At 43.0% G+C, this 27,635-nt stretch overlaps 1 protein-coding gene across 5 annotated transcripts in view; it reads left to right on the top strand.

Moving 5' to 3' along the window:
* Nucleotides 1-247: 247 nt before the first annotated feature.
* The window catches only part of SLC6A6 (solute carrier family 6 (neurotransmitter transporter), member 6), a 51,987-nt gene continuing 24,599 nt past the window's right edge, over nt 248-27,635 (top strand). For 2 of the 5 annotated variants that reach the window (XM_010133706.1, XM_010133707.1), the window contains exons 1-7: nt 248-278; nt 4,107-4,142; nt 6,701-6,766; nt 10,997-11,053; nt 23,456-23,695; nt 24,161-24,295; nt 26,461-26,695. In XM_010133706.1, coding sequence (XP_010132008.1) covers nt 248-278; nt 4,107-4,142; nt 6,701-6,766; nt 10,997-11,053; nt 23,456-23,695; nt 24,161-24,295; nt 26,461-26,695 — 800 coding nt within the window. Of the gene's footprint in view, nt 279-4,100; nt 4,143-6,700; nt 6,767-10,996; nt 11,054-23,455; nt 23,696-24,160; nt 24,296-26,460; nt 26,696-27,635 lie in introns of those variants that run through there. The other 3 variants (XM_010133708.1, XM_010133710.1, XM_010133709.1) reach the window with 3 other exon arrangements.

Raw genomic sequence — 27,635 nt, 5'->3', positions numbered from 1 at the left:
TTTTTTTTCTCCCTCAGCGGTTATTTTCATCCCTCCCACCACCAACCCCCCCACCTTGCGTTAACTTATTTTCGCGATAACAGTTTGCAGCAATTACCCACTTGCTGGCGGCCCGGCAGCACATCTACGGAGCGCGCGTCTCTCCCCGGCTTTTTTTTGCCCCTTTTCTCTCGTCGTGCCACCTCTCCTCGCTGTGTTTTTTCGGTCTGCCGTGCGCTAACCTCAACTGATGAGGCTGATACAGGCAATGCTGCATCTGATGCTGATGGGCCTACCTGGTGGGTAACACCGCCGCTGCCGCTTCATCCTTTTTTATCCCTCATGTTTCCCTTTGATTTTGTTGATTCTTGGCATGCTGAAATCAAAGTTGTGATTGGGGCTCGGAAATAAAACGCAGGGGTTGCACAGGGCAGGTGACCAAGCACAGCTTGGTGCGAGGGGACCATAATTCTGGGTTCATCTCAGGGTAGCTGGGATCCAAAATTTACCCGCTGGCTGGAAGATAATGAATGCCCATCTCTGCCTCATATTGTAGCAGGCGGCACGTGGGAGGACTCGCAAGGTTTCCATATAAGAACATGGGAGAATTTATTTCACCCGGCAAAGAAATGTGCAGAGCGTGTGTTATTTATGAAACGGAAGGCAAGCTGTGTTTTCCTTAGGCAGCTCTGAGAGAAGCAAAACTTTGTGTTTAGAAATTGTGAAAGATGATATCTGCTTTTTAATAAGATCTAGGTTTGAATGAAAGCACCGATGAAAAAAGGTAGTGGGAATGGATCCAGATAAACGTGAAGAAATACAACCTCACATGTATCCCAGCACAGTTTATGCCAAGGTGTAAAGATGGAGTTTTTTGGTTAGTTTCAATTTTTTTAACCGTATTGGGAAAGGCATTAAGAAAATGCGCCGAAGGGGGCTGGTTACGTTTGTAGTGCTATTTTGGTAACTGCAATTTTTTCTTTTTCTTTCTTTTTCTTTTTTTAATTTCTTACATGTCACAGTGTTTCAAGTTTTGGACTAGTAGGAAAGTGAGGCTGCCCTGATCAGGGACATGTCATCGGCTGCGTAGTTCCAGGCTCAGATGACTGTTGCTACTGGTTCAGATTTTATGGCTTTAGGTTTGAGAGTGAATCAACTCGTTAAAAGCTGCTGCTGTGGAATTGGGAGGGGAGAGTCCTTGGAAAACCCTGATGGTGGGTGACAGCCGGGTGTTTACCCCTGGCTCTGCATTTGGGCGAGCTGATGGCTTTTTGGCATTGCCCACCTTTGCACGAGTGTTACAGAAAGGTTCCCCTTAAGGAGTGTTGGGTTTTTTTTAAAGCAAAATATGTGAGGCAGCACGTCAGTGTCCCTTGCCTGGAGTGAGTCGAGGCTGAAGCAGGAGTGTGGTGGATGGGAGGATGTCTTTGTTGCCCTGGTTAAACTGAGACTGGAAACTGTTTCTGTCATTTTCAGAGACAGCATTTACGTGCTTCCTCTTCAACTGTCTCTTCTCTGTTTGCCTTTTTTTTTTTTTTACTCTTTATTTGCCTGCTTCTCACCTTTGTCCCTTGCCCTTCCCTCCTCTCTCCCCGTTTGCGCTGCTTTGAGGCTGCACCCACTGGAGGGCGACAGACACCTTTCCCTCGCCGTGGGGTCCCGGCGCTGCCCCGCGGCTGAGGCGCGACCCCGACCCCGGCCTGCGGGTGGGCCGAGAAGGGAACGGCTGGTTCTTGGTGTAGTTCGCTAACCTGCTGCCTTTCCCGTGCCGCGTTAGCGGTATATTCCGTCATACTTCGCAAAAAGCAGGAGGTTGTTGATGGCACTGTGATACTGGGAGACACCGAGAAGGTGTTCCCATCCTTGGGGCTGGCAGATCAAAATCCTGGGGGTTTTGGTTTGTTTGTTAACGCATCTTCATCTGGAATCCAGTAGAAATTTGGAATGGTTCGAATGCTACCCATTTTTTGTTTATTTTACTTTGCAGTAACCAGGAGCAACATTTGGCATACTACTAATTGTTGGTAGTCACTAATTTGTAGCTTTTGGGTGGGTTGCCTGGAGGTTTCTTAAATGTCAGAGGTGAAGTGTTGGGACTGTGGCAGGAGCCTTCAGTCTGTGTGATGTGCTGTATGGAAAGAGGTCCACACTGCCCTGGAAAAATAGGGACGTTAGCTTGGCTTACTCTTGCTGCACGATGCTGGAGAAACCTCCGGTGCCTGAGCACAGTTCTCTTTGTAAAGCCTTGGAGAGGCTCTTGTCTTACAGCTCATCATTGCTAATATTTCAGTGGGTTTTCCTTAAATCAATACTCTGCCTAGCCAAGACTGAGCTACATCTTAGCAGCTTCTAGCCAAGTCCTATGGGCTGGGTGTTGCCAAAGACAAGCCTTTGGGGAGTCTGCCATGTTTTCTGGGTAGTGATGCTCCCAGAATTTTCATCAATGCATCTCAAGGCTTAGCAGCAACCCCCTGTTACTTTAATTTTGCCCCTTCTGGATTGTCCAGTGCCCCATAGTTTTGCCCTAGTGCCTCAATGACAGTGTTGCCAGTCCCACCAGTAATGGGAGTCTCTGCAGGGGTGCCCTACCCAAGCTTTTAATCATGCTGGCAAACAACTCTGAAAAGATTATGCTGATTTGTTTCTTTTAAATTTAACCATATTACAACATGTAAAAATGGATGGGAAAGCCAGGGTAGTAAAAGCATTTTGCAAGTAATGCTTATTTGATTGGCCATGCTAATAAATTGTAGATTGTTTAAGAAGTGCAGCTTTGAATAGATTACCCAGCAGGATTACTGCCTTCAGCTCCTCATCAGTAACTTAATATACGTGACACAAATGAATCAGAGTTATGTTTTTTAAAATAACCCTGAGCACGTCCTCTTAAGCGTTCTATACACAGAACTCAAGCTTGTTCTAATGCCGGTCTGGGGTGGGGCTGGGGCTGGGGCTGCTTGCAGGATTGGGTCCTTGGCATTTGGAAGAAAGGTGTGAGGATGAAGATGCAGTGATTTAGTGTTTGTTGAATTTCTTCCATATACACATATTTATTGAATCATCAGCTGTTGCAGTGCCCTGGATTTAATTGATTTGTGCTAGCTGAGTGTCATCCCAAGGCACATAAACTCTAGGCAATACCTTTTAAATTGCTTCCAGAGTAGTTAATATTGATATAGTGTGGTGGAAATGAAGTGAAACTAACACTCTGCATTGTCCTTTTTCTTCTTTTTTTTCCCCCCCAAAACTGCAACTGCAAGGACTACTGTGCTGCCAGTCTGACTCTGAACCTGGCTGGTGTCCTGCAGCATCTTCTGTATTTATATCAGTCTGTGTTTTTCCTTCAAGTGTATCTAGATTTATACCAGCAAAAAGCCTCTCGGAGCTGACCCTATACCCTGCTCCAAGAGCATCCACCAAACCCACCAGCTAGGTTGGTGGTGAATCAAATCCCCGTCCTGCCAGCGAGCTTTAGGGGGGAGGCAGCAGGGTGGGTGATACGCAGTCACAGGAGGGCGGCTGTTGAGACCCAGGGGCCCTTGGGAAGGCTCGTGCATTTTAGCAGTTACTGGGTTTCCTGTTGTGGTTCTGTCACCCAGAATGGTCACAGCCTCAAAAGAACGCCTGCTCTGCCTGACCTGGGTCTGCATGCAGATGGCACTTGAGCGCTGGCATGGAAAAACAGTTACAGTGTGCCAAAACGCAGCAGGAGTGCCTTGCTTTAGGGTGTTGGTGTAGGTAGGCTGCCTGTAGGTGGGAGAGCAACCCATACAGGTTATCAGTGAGCTGGAACACAGTTAAAAGTTCATCCTTTTTTGCTTCAGATCACATGGCATTTGCATTTTATTCACTGTTGAAGTATAATTTCCTTGCTCTTGAGACAGATATAATAAAATTTTCTGTGATGTTTATATAGGATGAAACAAGTGAGAAACTATCTCCTGTTTCATTATTGGTACTATGTTCAGTGTCTTGATGTTCTCCAAATATAAGTTCTTGCTGATAAAATTTAGAAAACTCTATGCATGGTAACATTGAAACATGTCTGACTTGCTTTGCTAGACCTGGGTTTTTTCCTTTAAAATTCTTTTTGCCTTTTCTTTTTCTCTTTTTTTTTTTCAAAACAGGAGGAGAAAATCCATTCAAGAGAGACTCTTCTTCATGTAAGTGTTATTTATGCTTGTTTATGAAATTACAAAAGGACTATAAAGCTCATTAAAATGTTCAAATACTGAACATTTACCATCTGTTTGTAGAAACCAAGCATAGAGCATGTAAAAATGGGCTGTAGTTATATAGTAATAATGTTCAGCAACTGTTATCTTAAATCTAGCCGTGCAGTTCTTCTGTACATATCACTGCAGAATTAAGAAACCATTGGAAAGCACTTTGCAGGCATTTAAGCAGCATGCCCAGAAAGTTGATGTGTAGATCCTGGAAGGATAATGTTAAAGTGGTTTGCCCAAAGCAGAGGAGACCCATAAGTGAGAGCTCGTTTTAGCACCCCAGAGTCCTTGATTCCCAAACCCTGTGACAAGTGTCAGCTTCACTGCCTTGGATCCTACAAAATCCAAGTTCTGCCTGTAGAGCCATTTGTTTGTGTGTGTGTGTACTAGTGTGTGCTTGTATACGTGTGGGTAAGAGAGAGTGTGTATACATGTATTTGGCCTCAAATAGCCTATAGGTATTTCACAACCTATGGTGATGATACCCATTAAAATAAGACTAGATGCCACCAGCCATTGGTGAATACTGTTGCAAATGTTTTGTGAAAGCATTTGGCTTCAGACTGACTCCTCGGTCTGGGTGAGCCCGGTGTACTATTCTTCATGGACCAAGAAAGCTGCATGTCATAAAACTACAACAGTTGTTTTTTCACACCGTCTGGTGACCTGGTTTGCTTGCAGATCTCAGATTTGAAATCTCTCGAGTAGTATAGGAAGCTCTGCTTCGGTATCTCTTCCTAGTAGATAAACCTGATTAAATGTTTTTAAGGGGCTGCATAGATGAAGACTCTCATTACCTTCATGCAAAATTAGCTTAGCAAGGAAAGTAACTGCATTGTTCCCAATGCAGGGTCTGCTTTGCATAACTTCCAAGCATGCGTCCAGTGGCATGGCAAGCCCACGAGCGCTCACCTCAGGCTGATTTCCCATAAGTCAACATTTATTTTTTTGAAAAATAACCTGCCTTGGAATTGCAGCACTCCATTGCGCTTGCGTAGCAACTGCTGGTTAATCTGTAGCACAACACCGTGTGGTAACAAGTGTTTTTTGCTATTGTTGAGCTGGAATGTTAGTTCAGCTTCTAGATAAAAGTGGCTTGCACAAGGCGCCCCGTAGACCATGATGTCTGTGGCTTGTATAGTAGTTCTGTAGGCAACCATGTTCTGCTCTTCCTCTCCCCTGTGCTCCTCTTCATCTTCCACATGAGTGAGGGGTGGGCTTGGGTCAAGGCAGCCCACTGCGTCCTGCAAAGCACTAGAGTGGCACTTATGTTAAGCCTGTTGCTAGTCAAGCATCAGCTGAAAACCCTCTATTCTACCTGTGTTTCTAGCAGAAGATGCTTTATTTAATAGCTTTAAACCACAAGTGTTCTTTGGCTGGTTTCATAGATACCGTAAGACAATCTTTCAAAAAAAAAAAAAAAAAAAGAGTCCGTAGTAAGTGAAGGATACCCCACTGGTTTCAAAGATTCCGAAATACAAACTTTCAAAAAAAAAAAAAAAAAAAAAGAGTCAGTAGTAAGTGAAGGATACCCCACAAAAGATTTAAGAATCGTCCTTCCCTGTAGCTGGAATCCTAGCGTGTGTATCTTTGAGAAGGTACATTGTAATTTTTAAAAGTTGATGAAGAAGGAAAAATTCCAGAAGGCTTTTGATTATGACCATTTTTAACATTTGTAGCTCATTATAATCTCATTCTAGTGTGGGAAATTCAAACCCCTTTAAAGGCCTGTGAAGCATATGCTTCCCAGAGGTTTTAAATGGGAAGTGGTGCAACAAAACCAACTTTAAGGGCAGAAACTCTCAAATAGAGAAAAACCCAAACGGACAAACCCTTCAGCAATGATTGTGTGGTGTCTGGAAACTGCCAAATAAGCGTGCAGCACAGACCTGAAGAGTTTTGTCTGGAGATTTCGGTATTGCTAACAAGTAATTGGGAGCTTCCTATGTCTAGTACATAGATTCCAAAACAATTAAGTAATGAAAAGTTTGTGGTCCAGAGGCCATTTGCAGAGCAGCCTTCCATCACCTGCTGTGGCTTTTCAACAGCTAATGGCAAGCTTTGAGCATCAGAGCCTCTCCCTTCTGGTTCTGTGCATGAAATATTATGACTTTGACTCGATAACTCTATTCGTGCCTGTCTGTGCATTGGCTCCCCTTGTCTTCTTCAACTATATGAGCTTTCAAAGGGAGTTGAACTCGAGGGGTGGGATTAGCGAGGCTGTAGTGAAATGGCAGGATCGTGAAGCATCCAGGACAGGGACCTCTCCCAGGCCCTGTCCAGAGCGGGTTGACTCCTGTGGCAGTAAACACCCAGTGGGGATTAACCCCTCAGGGCTGTGAGTTGGACTGGTCACTGTGGCAGGAGGTGACCACTTTGAGAAATGACCCTTTGTGCCAGTAACCAGCCATATGTAGTTGTAATGATAAGAAAGGGACCATCTTATTGTAGTCTCTTTGCGACAAATACTACCACAATTCATTACTTTCCATCAGTGCCTCATCCTATGGAGGATTCACCACTGCCCATCTACATTGAGGAGGGGACAGAAGTCCCGATTGGTGAGTGCAGTTGGGATGGGATCTGTTTAAGGGAGGGTATAACGGTACTTGGGTTTTATATTCATCACGTTTGTGTATACCCATTTGTCATTGAAAATTTTAAGGCCTGTTGCAAATGTTTTGGGGGTTTTATTTTATTTTCTTAATGCAAGTGTATTTTAGAACTCCTGAGACCTGTTAGATACTGCTAGTGTTGGTTTTCAGCTAATCATAAATCAAAGGACATAATTAATGCAGTGACATTGAATAGTTCCATGCTGGATCTCTTAACACAAACCTGGGGAAGACCATGAGTATCAGAAGAGGTTGTTCCCATTTCAACCTTTGACCTTGATGTCGAGATACTCAGAATAATCTGCCGGATGGTTCATCAGTTTTTGTCCGGCTAACAGTGTCCTTCCCAGCACCCAGCACACTCACGTTGCACACACCACTGAATAGCCAGAAGAGACTTAGAGAGGTTTGCCGTTAGCTGCGCTGCACATCGGAGTGCTGCACACCCCAGTTGCTGAGCTCTGGTGTGGATGTGTTGTCACTACCTGGGTATATAGGTTTGGGTGGTGTTTGGGTTTTTTTAATAAAAGAGCAGTTTTTCAGATAACCTATAAAGAGACTAAAAGGTCAGTAGGTTGGACTGTGGTGATTTCTTTGGGCTGTGGAAAGCTGTGACTGCAGCATTTTCCAGAGCCCCTTATTCAGCCTCTTCTCGGCTGCAAACAGTGAGTGTGCCTTGGCTACCACTTGGGAGGCTGCCCAGATGAGAAGATGTTTCTTCAAATAACTTTTTCTTATATATCCTGAATGTTTCCATTCCTAAATTCAAGCAATTGCTTCTTGTCCTACTATCTTTTGAGCTAAATTAATTACCTTCCTTTACACACAGTACCTTGAAGGTATTTATAGCTGGATCTCAGCCCAGGACTCTTCTCATTTATAGACCTTACTAATTTAGCTCTCTTTACTCTCTCCTTAGATGATTTTTATTGTCCTTATTTGTGTTTTCTTTAGCTTTTCTATCTCCTTTCTACTCCACGGACACTTTTTGCAATCACCTTTAGGTCTTTCCTGGATTTACAGCTTTGCAGCTAGCTGCTCCTCAGGCAGTGTCACTGCTCTCCTGAGGTGTAGGGCTTTATACTTTCTAGCACTAAATTCCCATGCAATTGCATGTCACTTGCTTATTTTTCCCAGGAAATATTTAAGACTCTATGCCCATATATTTATTTTAATGCCCTGGGATTTTATCATTTATGTAGATCTTACTGTTTTATCGTATATAGAGCAAAGAAGTACTTACAATTTTGTGTTTTGATCCCATGATAACTCTCTTCTGCACGTCACTCCAGACTCCTTTCCCAGCTCCATCATACTTGTTTGAGTAACTTCCCTAACTTTTCCTTCCTCTAGTTATAAAAGTTCAGAATGTAAACCCTATCAGATTTAGCCTTTTCCTTGTCTTCATTTTGTACCTTTTTTTAGTATATTGTTGTTGTATCCCTTCTATGCATGGCATAATACATGTGCATATGCATGTGGTCTTTCCCACAGCAGATCATCTTTTCCTCACCTCTTATTTCAGCTGAATGTCTGCTTGGCATCAGTCCCCTCTTGTAGAACCATTAAGGCTAAGTTCTGTGATGGCCCCTGGTATTTCATCTTCTCTTTCCCATTGCACTGAGGAAACCTGTACTGCTGGGTTGGTGGCACCCATCTCAAGAAAAACACTGTAAGGCTGATGAATCACAAAACTCACCCGAAAAAAAAAAAACCAAAACCCAAAAACAAAAAACCCAACCCAAAACAAAAATGCGAACTATGAGTGAAAAGATTTTTAGAGGATGTTTGTTTGGTGCTGTCATGAAGCAGGTTTGTTGGATCAGGCTCTGAAAAGCAGTGAAAAAACTGTGAAATTGCCAAATTGGGTTGGGGAGGGCATTGTGTTTACTTTTTTAAGTAACTGTCTGGACTGTCAATACAGCAAGCTGTGGTCAAGGGTATGAGTGGAAAAAGTAAATGATGCGAAGATGAGAGCAAACCACAAGCTCCAAGTTTGGAATTTGAATGCTTGATGTAGGTCAGGACTTCTGTAATAGTTGAATGCAATATAAATTCTCAAGCTAGGAGGTCAGCTGCAAAATTCTGATCTGGGTCTGTGTCTCAGTATTAGTCCATTAAGCTTACCAGTGTGATCCAGATCTGGGATACCCATTTACACCTGTATAGACCAGAACAGGAATAAAAAGAAGTCCTGTCTTGAGTTTAGGTTGGAAAAGAGTAACACACAGTGCAGTTGTTAAAATAATTCAACACAACCATCATTTACTTTTAAAGGGTTGTTTGGAGAGCTTAGGTTATTTCCTCATCTAAACCAGATTTTGGATAGTATACGGAGCGCATACTGTTCTGGCACAGGCCCGGCTGCTGGTGGTAGATCACTTTGTAGCTTCCGTATTTGGTAAAAAACTAGAGAAATCTGTAAGTTCTTTCAGAGTCTAAATTTAACAATGCTAATTATTTCAAGCAATTTAAAAAGGAACATACATCTCACTTGTTTATTACCGCTGCTTCATGAAAACAGCAGCTACAAATAATACCTTATAATGAAAACTTAGCTAACGCTGTCATGAAATAACCAACTAGAGAATGAGCATATGGGCTCTGGGCAAAGACAGCATTTCCTTCTCTGGAGGGAGGGTCTTTGCACTGGGGAGAACTAAATGCTGGTTTTAACTCCTTGGGTGAAGACTAACATTTTTGCATAGTTGAATATGAGTTTTGATTGGAAAAAGCTCTGAGTGCTACATAATTTTTATATACTTTTACACTTTCTCAAGTGTGTTCCTAGAGGAAGGTAGGTAAGTGAGATGCAACAAATATGTTAGTAAATCAAAGATATTTCTGGGGAGCTGGAGACTGTTTTGTGAGCACTAGCAAAGAATCTACAGAGTAAAAATAAAAGAGTGCAGATCAGACCCCAGCAGTCTTGGTTCAGGCACAATTTCAACTGTCTTCCACACAATTAAGCAGTTCAGGAGATTGAAGGTGAAGAAACAGGCAGAGCAGGTCATTATTTACCATTGCCATTCGCACTGAGGCCATGGCCGTATTCCCGGATCACGTTTGGAACCTGTTGTTAAGGACTGAAGAAAACACCTGAAGCCACACCGTCCAAATACACATTTTATAAAGCAAAAACCCAGGAACAAAATATTTGTATTGGCAATCATTGTATTTGGCCCATACAGAACATCATCGAGGGAGTAATTGCCTCCTCAGGGATCAGGGAGCAGTAGAGCTGTAGGCTGAGATGTTTGTTTATGTGTTTCCTTCCAAGTTACATTTTGAGACCTTAGTGATGTTTATTACCTGTGAAATTAGCCGCAAAGATATACAAATTCAGGATCAAATTCTCAACTGATTTACTCCAGCATAGCTTTGTTGATTCCAGTCGCACTGCTATTGCTTTATCTTTGTGTAAATGGTATCCAAGTCAGACCCCCTTTTTTAGGAATCAGTCCTGCTGACCTTGAAACTCTTGGCACTTCTGCCGTAGCTCTGAGTCCCTATGTGAGCAAAATCCCGGTGGTCCAATTCTATCTTACTGATCCACTTCTGCTAAAGAGTAGCACTGGCTTCACTGGGCTCATGTCAGATGGGTTCAAGTGTCAGGTAGACCTTGCCTGTGTAGGATTTGTTCTCCCATTAAATCATCTTGGAATGATGGAAAGATTAGCATCCTGAAGCTGTATTCTCTTGGTGATACTCACAAGCCGTGGTGTAGCCTGTGCTCCTTTGAGTAATCTTGGTTACGGGAGAATTTTCTTATAATCACAGTTGCTTCTGCAGCTGCTTGATCCCTGCTTTTAAGCATCTCTGATGTCTTATTAATGATAAAAGTTGGATTTCAAGTCCCTGCTCTTGGACAGACTCAGTGACAGACAAATGGTTTGTTGGTTTTTTTATTTCTCCTTCATTAAGAGCGTTTTATCTGTGTTTTAAGTGGGGTAAGCCTAGGAAGTGCACCTTTCCCCGGCTGGGAGAGTATCCATCACGCTGTAGAGCGCTGGCTCTGTGTCTCACTAGGAGGCTGTCTTCCCCGATAAGAGAACTGTTTCAGTCATGTGCTTCAGTGTTTGTTCTTTGATGGGGTGTTGGCACACACAAAGCTTGATTTCTGCCAGGTGCTCAGTGCCTTCTGCAAGGTATTGAGTGGCCTCCTATCCTTTGCAGCCAAAAAGGAGTTGATTTCTCTTGGCAGCAGGCAAATCTGGACCCAGAAGACCACAGGTAGTATTTACCAATTATTTATGTGCTTTCGCATGCCAGAGGTTGTCTGAATTGATTTCTCTAGCATACAGGAGATTTCAGGCGTTAATGACACTTCTCTGCCACTAAACTTTTTTTTTTTAATAATAATACAATAATAAGCATGACATTTATTGCATTGCCATGAGGAAATTAAACCCCCCAACATTAACTACAGTCCAAGTAACTATTAGCTCTTTAGAGCTATTGCAAATGCGTGAGTTATATACCCTGAGTGAGCACCATATGCCAATTTATTGTGTCACAGTGAGTCACTGGACACATTGTGGAAAGCTGTAATTGCTTGGCACGCGTTGTAACATTCAGCAGGTATTTTTGTTTGGTTTTCTTTAAGGAATATGTTTTTACCCTGATAATAAAATGAGTGTTATCTGATATGCTGCCACCAGGGGCTGTTGCTTATTTTTTACTTAACCTGGAGCTTACTCATTTGTCACTCACCACACACCCTCTGCACCTTTTACTTTCCAAGTGCTTGTATTGTATGTGTGCAGTATCAGAACATGAAGATTGAGCTTTCTGTATTGTTTTGGCATTTTGTGTTAATCCTCTTCTCCCTTTTCCTTCTTTCTTTGTCCCATAGGGAAATTCAGATTGGTTATTAGGAAAAAAATATTCACCCTGAGAGGAGTGAAGCGGTGGGGTGGGTTGCCCAGAGATTGTACAAAAACTGATTGTACAGTCTCCGCTCTTGGAGCCTTTCAGAGCTTGACCAGATAAAGCCATCAGCAACCCAGTCTGATTTTGATGTTGGCCCTTCTTTAAGCAAGAGGCTGGGCTACCTGACCTCCGGAAGTCTTTTGTAACTTAAATTGTTTTATGGTTCTGTTTAATACTCGGTTCCTGTTCTGATTCAGCCGTGTTGCTGTGTGTGTTGTTAACTCTTCACTCCCCATTTGGGATCTCTGTCTTTCGTAACAACATAGAACAGGAGCAACCTCCTGGAGATCAATGAAGTTAACAGTGGTTTTATTCATGTGAGCTTGAAATCAAGTTGTAAATGGTAACCTCAGATGGCATTAGTAGATGAAATTTGGATCTCTGAAATTAATTATTATTTTTACCAGAATTTCATTTGAGATATCTTCAAATCATCATTAAGTGCCAATTGAAGTTATCAGTTGAAGAGTTTGATGCATAATTATATCAGGACAATAAGTATTTAAAAAGTAAAGATCACCTTTTTTCCCTTTCCGTTACAAATCCCATTCTACAGCAGATTTGAAGAGAGCTTTGGGGTATTTAGGATTTAGCGAGTCACCAACCACCCTCACTCTGCCGTTACGTGCTGGTTTCCTCATGTGGCTGTAACCACGTGAGGGAGTTAATGCTGCATAGAGCATCTGCTCCTCAGCTAAACGCCTTTCCAGCCCTGCAGCTGTCTGCCAAAGAGCTTTGGATGTGCACAGGAGCGTCTGCAAGCTCTGTAGGGTAGCAAATTTTCATGGCTTGGCCCACATCCTAGTAAAAAACCCACCCTTTGTCAGAATAATGTTCTTTTAATTCTGCAGAAAGAAAGCAAAACCATGCTGAGATTCACCATACCAGTTTAGGGCATTTTCAACAATGACCTAGCTACTCTAAAAAACAAAAAGTAAGAAGATCCCACTTGCTAGGAGAAGTAATTACGGCAGTAGTTTTATAGGGTTGCTCTTTCAAGTCTGCCAAGATAAGGTGATTTTCTTCTCTTTATCTCCTTCATCAGCAAGAAGTATACTCCTTATGCAAACACCTTACTTCCCAGGCTCTGTCAAAAGTGAAGTTATGGGGCTACTGAGGTGGATTGAGGAAAGACTAAATATGAGCAACCAAAGACATCTGAGGTCCCTTTTAATGCAAGGGACAGTGTTCTAAAATCAAGATTTAACAGACTTGCTTTTATATTCTTTTTCTAATGATTGCTGCCTTCCCTCTGCTGTAACCATGTCAATTTGCTCTCATCATACTGATCCTCCTTAAGGATGTAGAGGGTTGCTCTTTCAAATGTGAAAAAGGTGTTGTGCCATGTCGAGGGAATAGAGTAGCAGAAGATACTATTGCTTAGTAGGGGTGAAGGTCCTTTCTCCTCTGCTCTTCCTGCAGCTATGGATTGCAAGTCAAATTTAATAGATTATATTTACCTGAGGAGTTTAAAGCAACTTGTTCATGTGTCACTTCCTTACAAAAATCTGGAAAACTAAATCAAAGGAAGTTCTCTCAGTTTCTACCATTAGTTTACATATGGAGTGTTTTTATGGCCATCTCAGCTGTTTGTTACGTACCCATCATTTATGGTGGAACTGCAAACAGTTTCCCCCCTGTCTGTAGTTAGTTTTTGTACACGACAGAAAAAAATAACGAAAAACGATTCCAGTCATGATGAAAACAGCTCTGGATATTAAAGGTTAATGTGCCATGTTAGTATCTAGTGCAAGCACGGTCACTTAGATGAAATTGCCCTCGAAAAGATCCTCAACTGTTAAGCCTCATGAACTCCTTCTCTGAAGTGGTCAACATAGGTAGGTTACATTTACAGTAGTCAAACTAGGACTATAAAAGCAACCTGCAATGAAAGCCATCAGCTGGCATTTGTTTGAAAAGATAAGAGAGGGAGAAAAATACTCAGGCTGTTCCTATATTGTCATGTTACATTTTGGGATGCTCACCTGTAAAAGCCAACAGAGAAACAAGTACCCGTAGCCTGTGGGATTGACACTGGTATAAAGGTGGGACTGCAGATACTTGTTTCTTGAACTGGAGTCAGCCTTGCTCGTAAGAAACTCCCTTTGGAGGCAGCAGTTCCAGGGTGAATTCGGTGGGGCTTTTGTTCAGGCAGTGTGTGGGATCAGGGTTTTGTTTGTGCTTGGTGTGTGCTCGGCACTTTGCAGATTGTGGTATGCAGAAGTGGTTTATAGGTTAGTTTCCTTGGAGAAGTGAAGTATTTGTTCTGGCGCTGTTTGGTTTTCATATCTCTTGGCATAAAAATGAGCACAGCTCTTTCCGTGTGTGAAAGCTGAGGTCCGTGGCAGAAGGGAACTGACTGGGAATCAGCCTGAATCATGTGATATTTAAAAGCGTAGTGATTTAGTGGTCAATACCAAAGGTTTTACTTCCAACTCAGACATTCAAAACAGATGGGTAGTGATGAAAATTTTGTCATTTTTGGTCAGATAATGCCCACTCAGAGGCCTGTAGGACATAGCAGTATTCCTCCTGAAGTGCCCTCCAGGAGCACGGTGAGTGGCTCTGGCCAGCCATGGGAGCTCAGAGCATGAAGCTGCAGCTGGAGACTGAGCCAAGGCTGATCTGGGATTAAACAAAAGATGCCAGTGTCCAGCCGTGCAAGCCAGCACCTGGCACCACTGCGTGAAGGCAAATAAATACCATAGTGTCTACACGGCTTCACTTTTGTTGTGTGTGTATGAAAGTCTACAGTTCACTGACGTGTTTTGTTGGTGCTCTCTGGGAGCCTGTTCAGCGACTTTGCCACTTCTTCTTTTAGCATATCCTGTGCAGAAACCCCCTGCAGTCTGTGTTGCTCTGCTGTATCAGTAGTTTCGATTTCATTTCCTGTGTGAAACTTCATAGGCTTAAAGTTTCTGTTCCATTTTTTTTCTTGAAGGAAAGAAAACAACAACAGTGAATTCAGCCTCAGGGTGCTTAGGAAGCCTCTGATGGCTGAAGGCCTGTGAGCAGCGGTGCCCTGGCCAAGCACCGCAGTCACACGAGTACCATAGTTCAGCAGCAAGGGTCATTGCTCCACGCTGGGTCCACATCTTCAAAGTCTTCCACCACTCAATGATGTATTTGCTGATGATCACTGCCAGCATGGAGGAGAAGTCGAAATCAAAAGTAGCTCCCACTTATCATTAAGTTTTAGAGCTCATGGCTCTGTCCTCAGGGCTTCGTAATCTTCTCAGGCTTTATAGCCCTGTAACAGGACTAATGCTGCTGACTGCGTGCGTGTAATAACTGTTTTCCCAGTACAAGTTCGCTGGCTGTTTTCCACCCGCAGTGCCATGTTGCACAACTCTTCCTTCTACTAATGTATTTGAGAAAAAAAAAAAAGGTGTTATGCAAATAGGGCACAGGAACAAAGAAGAAGAAAGGATTGTTCTATTCCACCAATGGTGTTGGGATCTGGATTTGTGGCAGTAAGGTGCTACGTGACTTGTTTAAACAGCTGCCACAGGTGGGATAGAAATCTGCCCTCAGTTATTGTTTAAGTTAAGATGAATGGGTAGAGGCAATAAAGACACAACTCCATCCTTGTGTGGAGGTGGCCTGGGCACGTATGGCAGTAGTCTGCTCGTAAAGCTGATCAAACCCATTAGTAAGGTTGGAAAACTCTGCCTGTTTTTCCAAAACTGTGCAATCTTATACACATACCTGTTTTCTACTTAGCTGGATAACATACTGAAAAAGCGCAGTGATCTTCAATCACGAGTCAGCCCTGAACACTAGCATTGGTAAACTCAGGAAATCTAAGGCTAAATTTAGAACTAGTTGAAAAAGCAGGTGAGGGTGAAATGGTCTATCCCCAAGAACAAATTGCTTTGAAATAATGAGTTCATACATTTTATTGCACATTTGCTTCACTAAATTGCTACTTTATTGTTTCTTGTGCCTGCACCGGAGCCCTGCTCGGTTATCACAGTACAGAGATAGCTGTCTGACACTAACATAAGTGCCTTGCAGACATGTCACATAGGATCAATACATTATTAATCACATGCAAAAAATTCAATAGGCACAGCACTCACCGGTGGCTGTTCGAGTTCATAAGCTTTGTGGGCCTTAAGGTTTTTGCTTTTTTTATGACAGAACAAGAGACATTCCTTACAGATTTTGATGTGGTTTATTTATGGCGATAGAACTAGTTTAACTGACAGCAAGACTTACTAGAGAATTGCAGTTCACTCAACAGCAAAGCTTCAGCATCAAAAACAAAATACAAAGATGCTTGTTCCTTTGGTCAAAAGTTGTGTAACTGCAGGATACGAGGTGGTTAAGAGTTGGGGATGTGCGCAGCTTGTCGAGTCTTCTTCAGCAATGCCCATGTTGCTTGGAAAGCTATCACCTTGCCACACCACTTGGATATACTGGTGCGTTTTGTTAATGGCCCTTTCTTAAAAATGAGGGTCTCAAGAGGCAGTGTCACCCAGTGAATTAATGGGTTTTCACTGTCACAGTGGAGAGCTGGTGCAGAAGAGGGAATAAGCAGGGAAGGCAGTGGGGAGCTGGTGTTTCTTTCCAGCCTGTTGGTGGTCAGGAGGCTGTTAGCTGGCCCACCCAGAGGCATTAAATGAGGTCAGCAGTTGGTCTCATGCGAACAGACCCAAGTGTTGAGTGGATGTTCTCCTGCATGTAATGACCAGTATGGTGTGCAAGTGCTGAGCAGCTTCCCTTCATTCTCCCTGCCTCTGCCAGCCCTTGCTCTCATGCCCTCCTTCACTGTGATCCTTTTTGCAAGAGTCACCCTTGAGCTTTCTTCTTTCAAGGAAAGGACAGAGCAGGAGGATCATGGCTCTTCAGTGCAGGGTGCTTGGGCAGATGCTTGATTTTTCACTGGGATACAGGAGACGCCGTGCCCAAAGAGGTTTTCAGTAGGATGGAGTTGTAATCAGTGTAATGCAGTATGCTGGTCCTCACCTCACTGCATCTTATCTTCTTCCTCGCTGACCGCTGCAGTGGCCAGGGCTGCTCTGGGCTATGTCTCCAGGGAATCAGGCTCTATCCCTCTGAGGTGGGGAAGCATCATCTTCACTTCAGCGCCTGTGTTTAAGGTCAAGGTCATGTTCCATCTGAAAGCCATTGGAGTTTGTGGATGCTCTTTCTCCTTTTCACCCCACATAACAGGAGAGGAGTTTTTAATTTCTTCCCATTCTGGGTTTAGTTGGAACTGCTTTGTTCTTTCACATAAATAAGTAGAACAAAATGAGCATCTAGAGTGTTACGGGACTGCAGATTTTCTGCTGCTGAAGTCTGAGCAAGCTGCAGGATTTTGTAACAGCTCTGTGCTGTGACACGCTACCTATTTGAAGCATTTGAAGAGCATGAATGGAAACATCACCGAGAAAAAAGCATGCGGGGAAAAAAAAGATACTTTTTGTCCAGACCGCAACAGATGAAAAAGAAATTGCATTAAGCCTTGGGCTTTCCTTTCAGAATAGACATCAGCTTTATAAAAGAGTGCACCTTGCTCCTAGAAAATTTTCAGAGGCAGATTTTCCAGTCAATCTTAGAAGACTAAAAAAGTGACATAGTGAAAGAAAAGGAAATTATGAAGAAGTGAGAAGGAAGATGGTGAACGTTGGAGGGGAAACTGAGAAAGGAGAAAGGACAAATGGATAGATGTTTAAATAACTACCCAGGGAAAAGTAATCAGAAAAAGAGGAGTCCATTAAAGACAAAGAGCAGTGAGATGTAGTTCAGGGAATTTTAGCAGCATTTTTAAGCAGAAGAGAGGCAATGTGTGCAGCAAAGGGAGCAGTGTTATTTTTCAGAAAACATCGGTATCTTGTTCAATGAAGCAGAAGGAACTTGTATATGAGTTAAGGATGTTAAATGAAGTCAGGTGCTCTTTGGTGCTCCGGTGTGGCCTCGAGGGCTGCCGAACATAAAGGCCTTTTCTTCCGCAGATCAGAAAGACTTGCACTAAAGGCGTAAGTTTGATCAAGGGGCTGCTTATTTTAATCATGTATTGATTGGCTCAACCACAGTGCTCCAGGAGGGAGGAAAAGCTGTCAACATCAAGAATTACAGCTTTCAAAGTTCCAGGTAATCCTAGGAAATGAGCCAAACAAATAAATGCAGTTTTATTTGGGACCTGATCCTACTACTGTTGAAATCAATAACAGCTTTTCCATTGCTCACAGTGAGAGCGTAAGCTACTTACTTGAAGAGCAGCTCTGATCCAACAATCAGGGCAGCTAATTTTGAAATATTCATGGATATGAATAGAAAATAATTTTGAAAGAACCAAGCTACAAGTAGATTGGCAGATCTAGGAAAGCTTGATTTTTTTTTTAAGGGAGGTTGACTTAATTTCCAAGTTAAAAAAGAAAAAAAGGCAGAAAAATAGGACAGATGATAATATCTAAAGAGGCAGTGAGCTTAAGTAGGGTTAGAAAAATTAATGATAACGTGACAAACAAATGTCTTTCAAAAGCCATTGAGATGGAACAGGAGGGGAGAGCACTGAGAAGCTCAAGACGTGCAGTCTGCACAGGCTGGACTTAGAAAAGGTCCTTGAAAACAGAAGTAGTGGTGGTGGTACACATCACACTGCAAAAATAGTCCATAAAATCAGCAGTACAGCCCTACAGTCATTCCTCAGGCAGCATTCCTGTCAAGGTCAGAGACATTCTGAGTGTGTACTTTGCTTTTAGTTTTCTAATGGAAGAAGGAGCTAGAAAACAAATGTTTAGTTACGATTCCAGTCCCTAAGTATGTTGAATCCCTATTCAAAGTTTATATATATTGACCAAAAAAAAAGAAGTAGCTCCTTTGCTGTGGTTTCTGATCTTCAGATGCAAGACTGTGCGTGCATGTTAGCATGAGTAATTATTTACAAATACATATCTGTGTGTACAGGCAGACTTTGATGTCCATGTTTTCATCAGCGTTTGGAAAACCATTGTTTTGAAGACTTGACTTTTAAAGAAGGTGGCATCTGCAGTGAATTTGTCCACGGGGCTCCTGCTGGAAGGTGTTACCCTGTGGTCATCATCTGTCTCTGGCTGTAAAAAGCTTAGAGTAGATCATCGCTGTAATCCCAAAGCAGAAATTGAACAGTGTATTTTCAGATGTATAATCCATGGGTTGTCTGTCAAAGTCAGTGGTTCTGCAGTAACGTGTCTGTTCCGACAACCAGCAGGTCCTGTCCATGCTGGTGGCCTTCTCCCATCTGCATCTCTCATCGTCTGATCTCTCTGCCCAGTGCCTCCCCCTTCCCCTACCCCTCATTTTTTGCATGTTATGAAGGATTACATTTCGATGCCAGTATTTTTTAAAGGGTATGGGTTATCTGAGGTGCAGGCGGTACGTGCAAAGATACGATAGCTGCAGCACAGTAGATGGCCCAAGCTGAGCTGGCTGTGAAAGCACTCCAGTTCCGACTAATCTTTTGATATTCTCAGCTGTGCACCAAAGACTAATCCGTCATGGGGGGCAGCAAGAGAGCTTGGGTTATTGCAGGGGTATTTCACACAAGGAGATATTTACCAGGCACAAGGAACAGACGTGTGATTCTCCTGCAGGAGAGAGCTGCACCAGGGAGCAGATGCTTGAGAAGCACAAAGCAGCTGTGCTTGCTCCCTTCTATTTTTCCACGTTTTACCAGCATCAATTTGACAATCAGTAACTTCATCCTCAGTTAATTAGGGTTTCTACTGGTGTATGTGAGAGCAGATTCTGGGCTTGACCTGGTCTGGATCATTTCTCCCCTTGCTTTTGGATCAGGCTTCGGCTGTTTGACTAGACTCAGCCTAGCAGCACACTGTAAACGGCAGACTTGACTGCTGCTTTTTGTTTATCCATGTTAAGATCATCAGATGAAGCCAGGGCTTCCTGGGGCCATCCAAAGCTTCCTGGAGGGGTACTCTCATGGGCAGATGTGTCTCCTGGAAAGCAGACATGTGTCTCCAGGAGGCAGATATATGCCTCACACTTGGACTGTTCCTTTTGGACTATGTGATTGTAGGAGCACTTTCTTAGAATATGTTTCCTTGGGGGAATCAGATGGACTTAGATCTCGGATACCATCCCTACTAAGTGATACAGTAAAAATAACCTATTATTCTCTGGTTCTGACCTGGGCGGTGACAACATATTGTTTCAGCATCTCTGTCAGACTATTTCCCTTAAGAGCCATTTTAACCTCACCCAGTGGGACATAACTAAAGGAAATGAAATTCCAACCCCATTAAGGAAAAAGACAATGCCTTTCACTAAACAAACTTGATTTTCTTGGCTTTTCTTCACCAAGGAGAATCGCCCATACCCCCCACCCTTGCAGCCTTTGTAGACAGTTCCTGTAATTGGGAATGGCTGGGTGGACACCAATGGTTGGCAGCAAAGGGGGATAAATCTGACATCCCTTGAACGTGACATAGGCTAGGACTGCAGTCCCAGGTGGCCACTTAGCGTCAGCTCCTATGGTACTGGTTGACGGTACGTGCCTGCCAGCCACAGCTGCTGGCCCTCAAAACAATCAGGATTTTAGCAAGACTAGCTAAGAGATAGATACACAATAAATCTGGTCTGTTACTAATTTTGTGCAGGCATTGGATAGGTACTGTACTATGACCCGTTAGCAAGAGCTGGTGACTTGCAACAAAGTTGTGGTGGTCCATATTCTGGCATCCATATGGTGAAACGGCCACCCCAAAAGCAAGCGTGGTCTTGGGAGTTAGTCGCTTGTGGGCTAAGGGAAAGATCACGATCTGTCTTCACAGTCCAGCTAAGGCTGAAAAAAAATTTTCACTCAGTAATTAGGTTTTTAAGCATTGCCATTAATTTGGCACATCTTAAGTCAAATTAGAAATCCCTTTTGAAAATGCAGTCCCACGCAGTTATGAAGTAGGAGTCTGAAAAGGCACCGTTTCACACTTTGCATGCAGGTAATTAGGGCAAACCACAGGGTGATCACCTTTTCCCAGGGAGAATTAGGGCTTATAGAATGCAGTCAGTTGGTCAGGCTTGCAAACTCTGGGTAGAACAGAGTAACACCTGGGTGAAAGTAAATCCGCAGGCAAGAAGATTAAAGCTGGCAGAAAAATAAAGAACTCTGTGTCGTGAGATAAAAGTAGATTGTAAAAAATTGCAATCCTGGAAGAGTTTTTAATCTTGGAGGAGGCTAATGACTATAAGTCCCCTGGTTTTTTTGATATCAGTGTAACCCATGTGCCCAGTGTTCTGTTTCGGGGTATTTCCAATATCAGTCCCTGCGGGGAGCAGTTAAGCTCCTATTTCAAACCTTAATCCTACAGGACTCTATGAATCTATATATCTCTGTGCCCTCTTAAGCAGGTTTATGGCTGTCCCAGCAGTTCACCAAAAAATTGTCTGAATGACAGGGGTGTGCTCTAAACACTAGGTGTGACCTTAAAGCACAGCGTGCTCTCTTTTGCACACTTTCTTCCTCTATTGAAGAGCTTTTCAATAACCCCTGTGAAGAACAGCTTCCATTAGTGGCGGTCCGAATGCCCTCCATTCCTCAGCCCAGAATAGCCTGTTGCCTGATGGTTATGACATTCTTCCGCAAGGAGAGAATGGAAAGCTAGGGACTCAAGCAGCACAAATAGCAAAAGAAAGTGAAATTGGGCTTTCTCCATGCCTGGCTGCTGTTGCAGTGAGAGCAGGGCATCAGCCACCTTCTAGGTACCTTTTTGAAGAAAAGCAGCTGCACCTACTTACTTTCCTACTTTTTTTTTTTCTCTCTCAAGAGATGACTCCAGGAGATGATGCAGGGTGGTACTTATTTTTGGCTTGAAGTGAGATGTAGATGTCCCAGAGAAGTTAAGGCAACTTCCTAAGTAAATCCCTCTTGGAGGCACCTCCATTAATCTCCATGCATGCTACTAAGAACTCAAGCTATTGTGAATTAATTCCCCAAAGCGTCTGGGTGCCTGAAGGCTGTTGCAGAGCTGGCCCTGTCATTTTTATTCAATTACTATACTACTTTATCTCATGCCATGTCTCTTAATGACAACCAATAGGAGATATTTCAGAGGAATATGTGTCCTGCCCTCATACACCTGCAGTGGGATGGTAATGATCCATCACCCTCTGATTAGCTTTCTCCTTCTATGAGCTCTCTCTGCTGTTGACCGGGGGGTATTGCAGGTGCTCACATCACCTCTGTGCAGTCAGCAGTGGCCTTTTTTAACAAAGACTAGAAAGCTGTAATGATTAGCATTGTGAAGATTAAAATCATGGCCTGATAGGTGACTGCCTTTGCAATACCTGCTTTGCAAAGGCCACCAGTGTGTCAGTGGGGCGATTGTCGAGCTGCTGTGGTTTGTGAAAGTGTTAGCCTTCCGAAACTTTCCATGGTGGATGGAAAGATTTACAGGTACAATGATGCCTGTCTATCTCAAAATCATGTTCAGTTTAAAAACTTCCTGCAGAGCTAATGTCAGCTTAGATTCCAGGTCGCTACCACAAGCTAAATCAGGCTAGAGTTCAGAACCAGCAAGCAGGTATGAGGGAGACTTGCAGCTATCAAATGGGATAATCTGTAGCATGATTTTTTTATGACTGTGCACCCATGACAGGTACAACCAAGGAATGGTTGTGGTCTGGCATAAACTTGCTGTTTTGCCTGGTTCTGGTGAAAATTTCACATGCTTTTCAGTATCAAAACACTATGCAAAAATAACTGGTCAGATCCAGCTGAAGTCACTGGAGTTATCTGGGGAATGAATTGGCCTCATATGCCTGAGATCTGAGTTAACGTAAAAGCTACAAGTTATTCCTAAATTGTTTTCATTAGGAAATCCTGGATTAAAAGGAACTTGTTGGAGTAATTCTTCTTGCTTTTATTTTCACACAATCTATGATTTTTGAACATCATAAATTACATCTATAAATTATAAAGCCAGCAAAGATTTAATAAGCTTTGGGTTTCACATCAGTGACTCATGCTGCTGACTTTTTATTTAACTAAGAAGCCATCATTCTTGGCAAACTGTTCGGTTGCATAGGTGCGTGTAAGACAATAACTGAATATAAAGGTTTATTTTTGTCCCTTTATTGATGTCGAGGGAAAACAGTGCAGTTACGAAAATTGAATAAACTGAAAAGATTCCTTCAGTTCCTGCAGGTTGATTAGAACAAATGACTTTCCATTCCAGTTTTTACAAATGTGTAGTTTTCTGAAAGCTTTTTACCACTTCAGGGGAAGGAGATTGCAGGCGATAAATGATACAGGATGGTTCAGGTTATTGGGAAGTAGAAGAATGAGTTTTATCTGGAAAGGTGAGATTTGCTATTCTGCTGTATTTCACTTGAGTGTTTGAGAAGGAATCAGATGCAGTGATTTGTACCTGATTATGGACATGGAAACAGCGTGAAACACTTGCTCAGGAACACCATTTGCTGATGCTGATGCAGCGTGCAGTCTTTATACACCTTTTGCCTGCAGCCAGCATGTAGGCAGTGATGTCAAACCTTTGCATTGGCCACAAAGAGGTGACCACAGAGTCTGGGGGTTGTTTGTCTCTCCTGGTCACTGCAGGCAGCAGATGTGATAAACAGCCTGATAAACAGCACTGCTTTTATGGAGTGAGTTTGGTTAAAATGTTCTTGCAGTGTTAGAGAGCTCTGCCAGTAAAGACTGTTCAATAAACCCAGGGTTTGTTTTTTTCTTTTTCTATGTAGAAAGCAGAAATATGGCAACAAAGGAAAAGCTTCAGTGTTTGAAAGATTTCCACAAGGACATCCTCAAACCTTCCCCCGGCAAAAGCCCGGGGACACGGCCTGAGGATGAGGCAGAAGGGAAGCCACCCCAGCGGGAGAAGTGGGCAAGCAAGATTGACTTTCTGCTGTCTGTGGCTGGTGGATTTATTGGTTTAGGCAATGTCTGGCGGTTTCCGTATCTCTGCTACAAAAATGGCGGAGGTGAGTATTCTTTTATTTTGTTCTTAGGAGTCAGTCTGTCTGCCTTCAGCTTGCTGTTTTTTCAGTGCCTTCATCCAATTTTTAAAAAGAATATTTACGCATCTCTTTTCTGCTGCCTTCACCAGTCTTCGGGAGAGATTGGTTTATCACTTAATAGTTTTTTTAAAGCTTAATTAGAGAAAAGCAACAGCCATTTAAAATTTTATGCTACTGACCCTTTTCTGCTCTTTTGCTTCTGCAATTGAGTCTGCCTTTTAACCAAAATACATGTTATTAATGCAGACCAGTAGGAACGATGCCCTTTTCAGCTTCTTCTTGCAGAGAATATGAGCAAAAGCTACCCAGAATAGGATTATTGTATACTGGTGTTAAAGTATCAAATATGTTTCTGTGTTTATGTATTCCTGTTACCACCTTTTAGATGTTCCTGTGTAAGTTCACTCACTTCACATGTTTTCTCAACAGGTGCATTTCTTATACCTTATTTCATTTTCCTGTTTGGGGGAGGTCTTCCCGTGTTTTTCCTGGAGGTGGTGCTAGGACAGTATACCTCTGAAGGTGGAATTACATGCTGGGAAAAGATCTGCCCTATTTTCACTGGTTAGTACACCTTGTTGTGCTTTTCTGCTTAAAGACACCTCTGTAAACCATATGCAGCAACACCGCTCCCCTCACGTCCATTAAATCAGCTATTTGCTGTAGTAATTGAGGGTGTGATAGTGGTTCCTGGAAAGCTAGAAGTCACGGTAGGACGAAGTAAGGTATCGATTTTGATGCCGTCATCTTGTTAACTGGCAAGACTGCCAATAAGAAAGAAAGAAATTGCATATTATGCCCTCAAAAGGCATTTGCACATTTTGCTCACAGGTATCATAGGAAGTGTTATTTTGGAAGGCTAGATGGCCTTAGTGAAAGCATCTTCAAAATGTTATTCTGGTCTGGAAATTAAAATCTCTCTGCCACGTGAAAGCTTATCATTGGTAGCATCCCTGTGTTTACTGATACAGCCAGTATCAGTCCTGGGACTTTTCATCATAACCAAGCAGGTCCTGGCAACGAGGCATGTTGGTCTGATGTTATTGAAGGGCCTTTGCCAGGTGAATGAAGAATCACTCACTGCTCACAGGGATTACACAAATGCTGCTCTGGAAGTTAACTGGAATGAAAAATAAAAGGTTAGAAGAATTACCGACAATGCCTATTATGTGTAGAGATGGCCCTTTACAGCCGGATAGCACAGGCAGAATCACTTGGGAAAATCACACTTAACAGAGCGGCATTCTTCAAATCCCATTGGGAAAGAGCGCGCACTTCACACTGATGTCTCCAGCTCAGCTACTGTTGCAGTTCCAGGCATCTCTCTCCCCTTATGTCACACTAAGGAGAAGTGAGGGCTTTCTCCACTGCTCACACTCCCACCTAAACCTCAGAATGCCCAAGCTGATGTAATTGTGCTGCTTTAGCTCCATTTTCTTCCTCCTCCTCCCTCTTTTATGAAACCTTTCTTTTTGAGGAGGAGGAGGAAGAAGTGTTCCGTGTTTAAATAGCAACCTCCCAGGCATCCATAAAGAAAACGTTGTAGCTCTAATAATGTGCCTAGCTGCATATCCTGAATGAAATGCAGCTATGTGCAATTAAGAGCACTTGTTCTGCTAGTTTTCACCTGGCATAAAAATAACTTCTGGTGGTGAAGAGTCCTGCTGCAATAAGGTTGGAAACTGAAATATGAGGCAGGTATCCCAGGTGCTGGAGTAGCTGTCAGGGTGGTGTTTTAAAGGGAACTTCATAGGCTTTTCATCCTCTTGTAACTGAGTTTTTAATAGAAATCTCTTTTTTTCTTTCTGTGCTGTTCCTAAATGACAAACTTTATAGGCTTTTTGGAGCTAAAAGATTTTCAGTAAAGGGGACTTTTCAGTGTCCTTTCAGTTTGTATTTAAAAAAAATAGTGAAACTGCCAGTGGTGCTAAACTGCCAAGCTAGGAGAGAGATACCAGACTCAGGAGAACAGTTGTGTTATTTAATGAAAGCTGCCACTGGCACAGCATTCCACCACCTCCCGAAGTAGGACTCACCCTTATCTGTCCCTGACCCTGCTTTTCAAAAACAAACAGGGAACGTTTTTTTATCATCAAATATTGATAGCAGAGTTAAACATTGATCTAATTAACCGTAACAGCTACAAATATCATGCTTCCTTTGCACAAGTGAAATTGGGGCAGAAACAGCAGCTTTCACACTGATAGCTTTGGACTTTTCCTTTTTAACTCATTCAAGAACTGTCTCTTTTTTTGCACATAGGCTGAGCTGTGCCAGTCAGTAAGTATGAGCGGTGCAGAGGCTGCCCAGCTGAACTGCCTTCAAGGAAGCTTCTTGGGGGACAGTGTGGTGAGAATAATGCTGACCATATAGGTAACCTAAAAAGTAAGATAGTGTAGATCCCAAATATGCAAAGCATGATGCCTTGATTTTCTTTTACTAAAACGTGGAATAGCTGGGTTAGTGTTAAATTGGGTAAACATCCTGCAGACCTCCCCTCCAGTGCCAGCAGACCAGAGCCAGAAACTCAGCCCCGAGGACCAGAGATGGTGGCAGGTCTGTGCCTACGTGTGATTAAGTAGAGCTGAGTTTCCAACAGCAGGGTGGTAGAGCAGGTTACAAGTCACTACACAGTGGTGATAGCACCAGCTCCACAAGATCACAAGGTGCCCTAGCAAGAAGCAGCTGTCACGTCTGCGTGTGTTTTTTTTCTCTTCCCCTCTCGCCAGGAATTGGTTATGCTTCCATAGTGATTGTGTCCCTTTTGAATGTGTACTACATCGTGATCCTGGCCTGGGGACTCTACTACCTGTTCCAGTCGTTCCAGAGCGTCCTGCCATGGGCTCACTGCCACCAGAAGTGGAACACGCCAACATGCGTGGAAGACACTCTCAGGAAGAACAAAACGCTCTGGATATCACTGAATGCCACTAACTTCACCTCTCCCGTCACGGAGTTTTGGGAGTAAGTACCCCCTCTTCGTGGTCCCTTTGAGGTTCTTTGGTGGCATACCAGAGGTCTGGCCTGAGATTTTATGGAAGCCCCATGGGGAATGTTAGATACAAAAAGAAAATTGTTCTGGATGTCAGTTGTTTGACCAGTTCTCACTCATCCTGAGGCAGACTGGTCAGTCTGGGAGCAGTGAAGGAGGGTGTTATATGTTTAACTGCATTCATCCTAGAGCATACAGGGCCCCCTAAAAACCTAGTTTTATTTCCGGTTTGGAAGAAAACTTGGTTCCTGCTTGGTTGGGATTCTCTAAATGCAGCGTGAGAACAGAAACAAGTCACTTCAGATGCCCTTGATAGCATAGTTTTACAGTGGAAACAGTGACAAATCACCCCCATTGTGGTTGACTTTCCCTCTTCCCCAGCTGTTAGCATCTGCAGTACACTTTGTGAAGCTGTAACACATCTCTCATCAGTCTGACAATGAAGTGAGTCGTTGACCTCACCAATACAACTGACAGAGGTGTTGAACTTTGTCCTGAACTGTAGGTTTCTCAGGTCAACTTTGTTATATCATTTTCCCCTGTAGTCTCTGAGGAGAATCTCTTTTGCCAGATGCCTGGATTTCATCAGGCCTAAGCTTCTTATTCCCATTTCTCATTTTTCAAGTTTTATATTATATTGCATAACCTTATTTCTGAACGAGCATGACCTCAAACCTCTGTGTGTTTGTGTAAGTGTCAAAACATAGCAGCAGAGGAAGACACCTGCAGGGAAACTTAAATCCAAAGGATCTACAAAGAGCTTAGGAAGACATTTTTTTCCTTGGCTTTCTCAGATGGTCAGTTAAGAGTAGAATTAGTTTCTGACCCGCTTGGCTTTTTCAGCATGTTTGAAGTCCAGTTTGGTCCCTGATCAACTTGTACCTACTTTGCTATTTTTAAAAAGAAGTGTCA

The sequence above is a fragment of the Buceros rhinoceros genome, unplaced genomic scaffold (assembly GCF_000710305.1).
Source record: "Buceros rhinoceros silvestris isolate BGI_N320 unplaced genomic scaffold, ASM71030v1 scaffold10443, whole genome shotgun sequence".
Lineage (NCBI taxonomy): Eukaryota > Metazoa > Chordata > Aves > Bucerotiformes > Bucerotidae > Buceros > Buceros rhinoceros.
The sequence above is the reverse complement of the archived record's forward strand: the minus strand, read 5'-3'. Positions and strand labels throughout refer to the sequence as shown.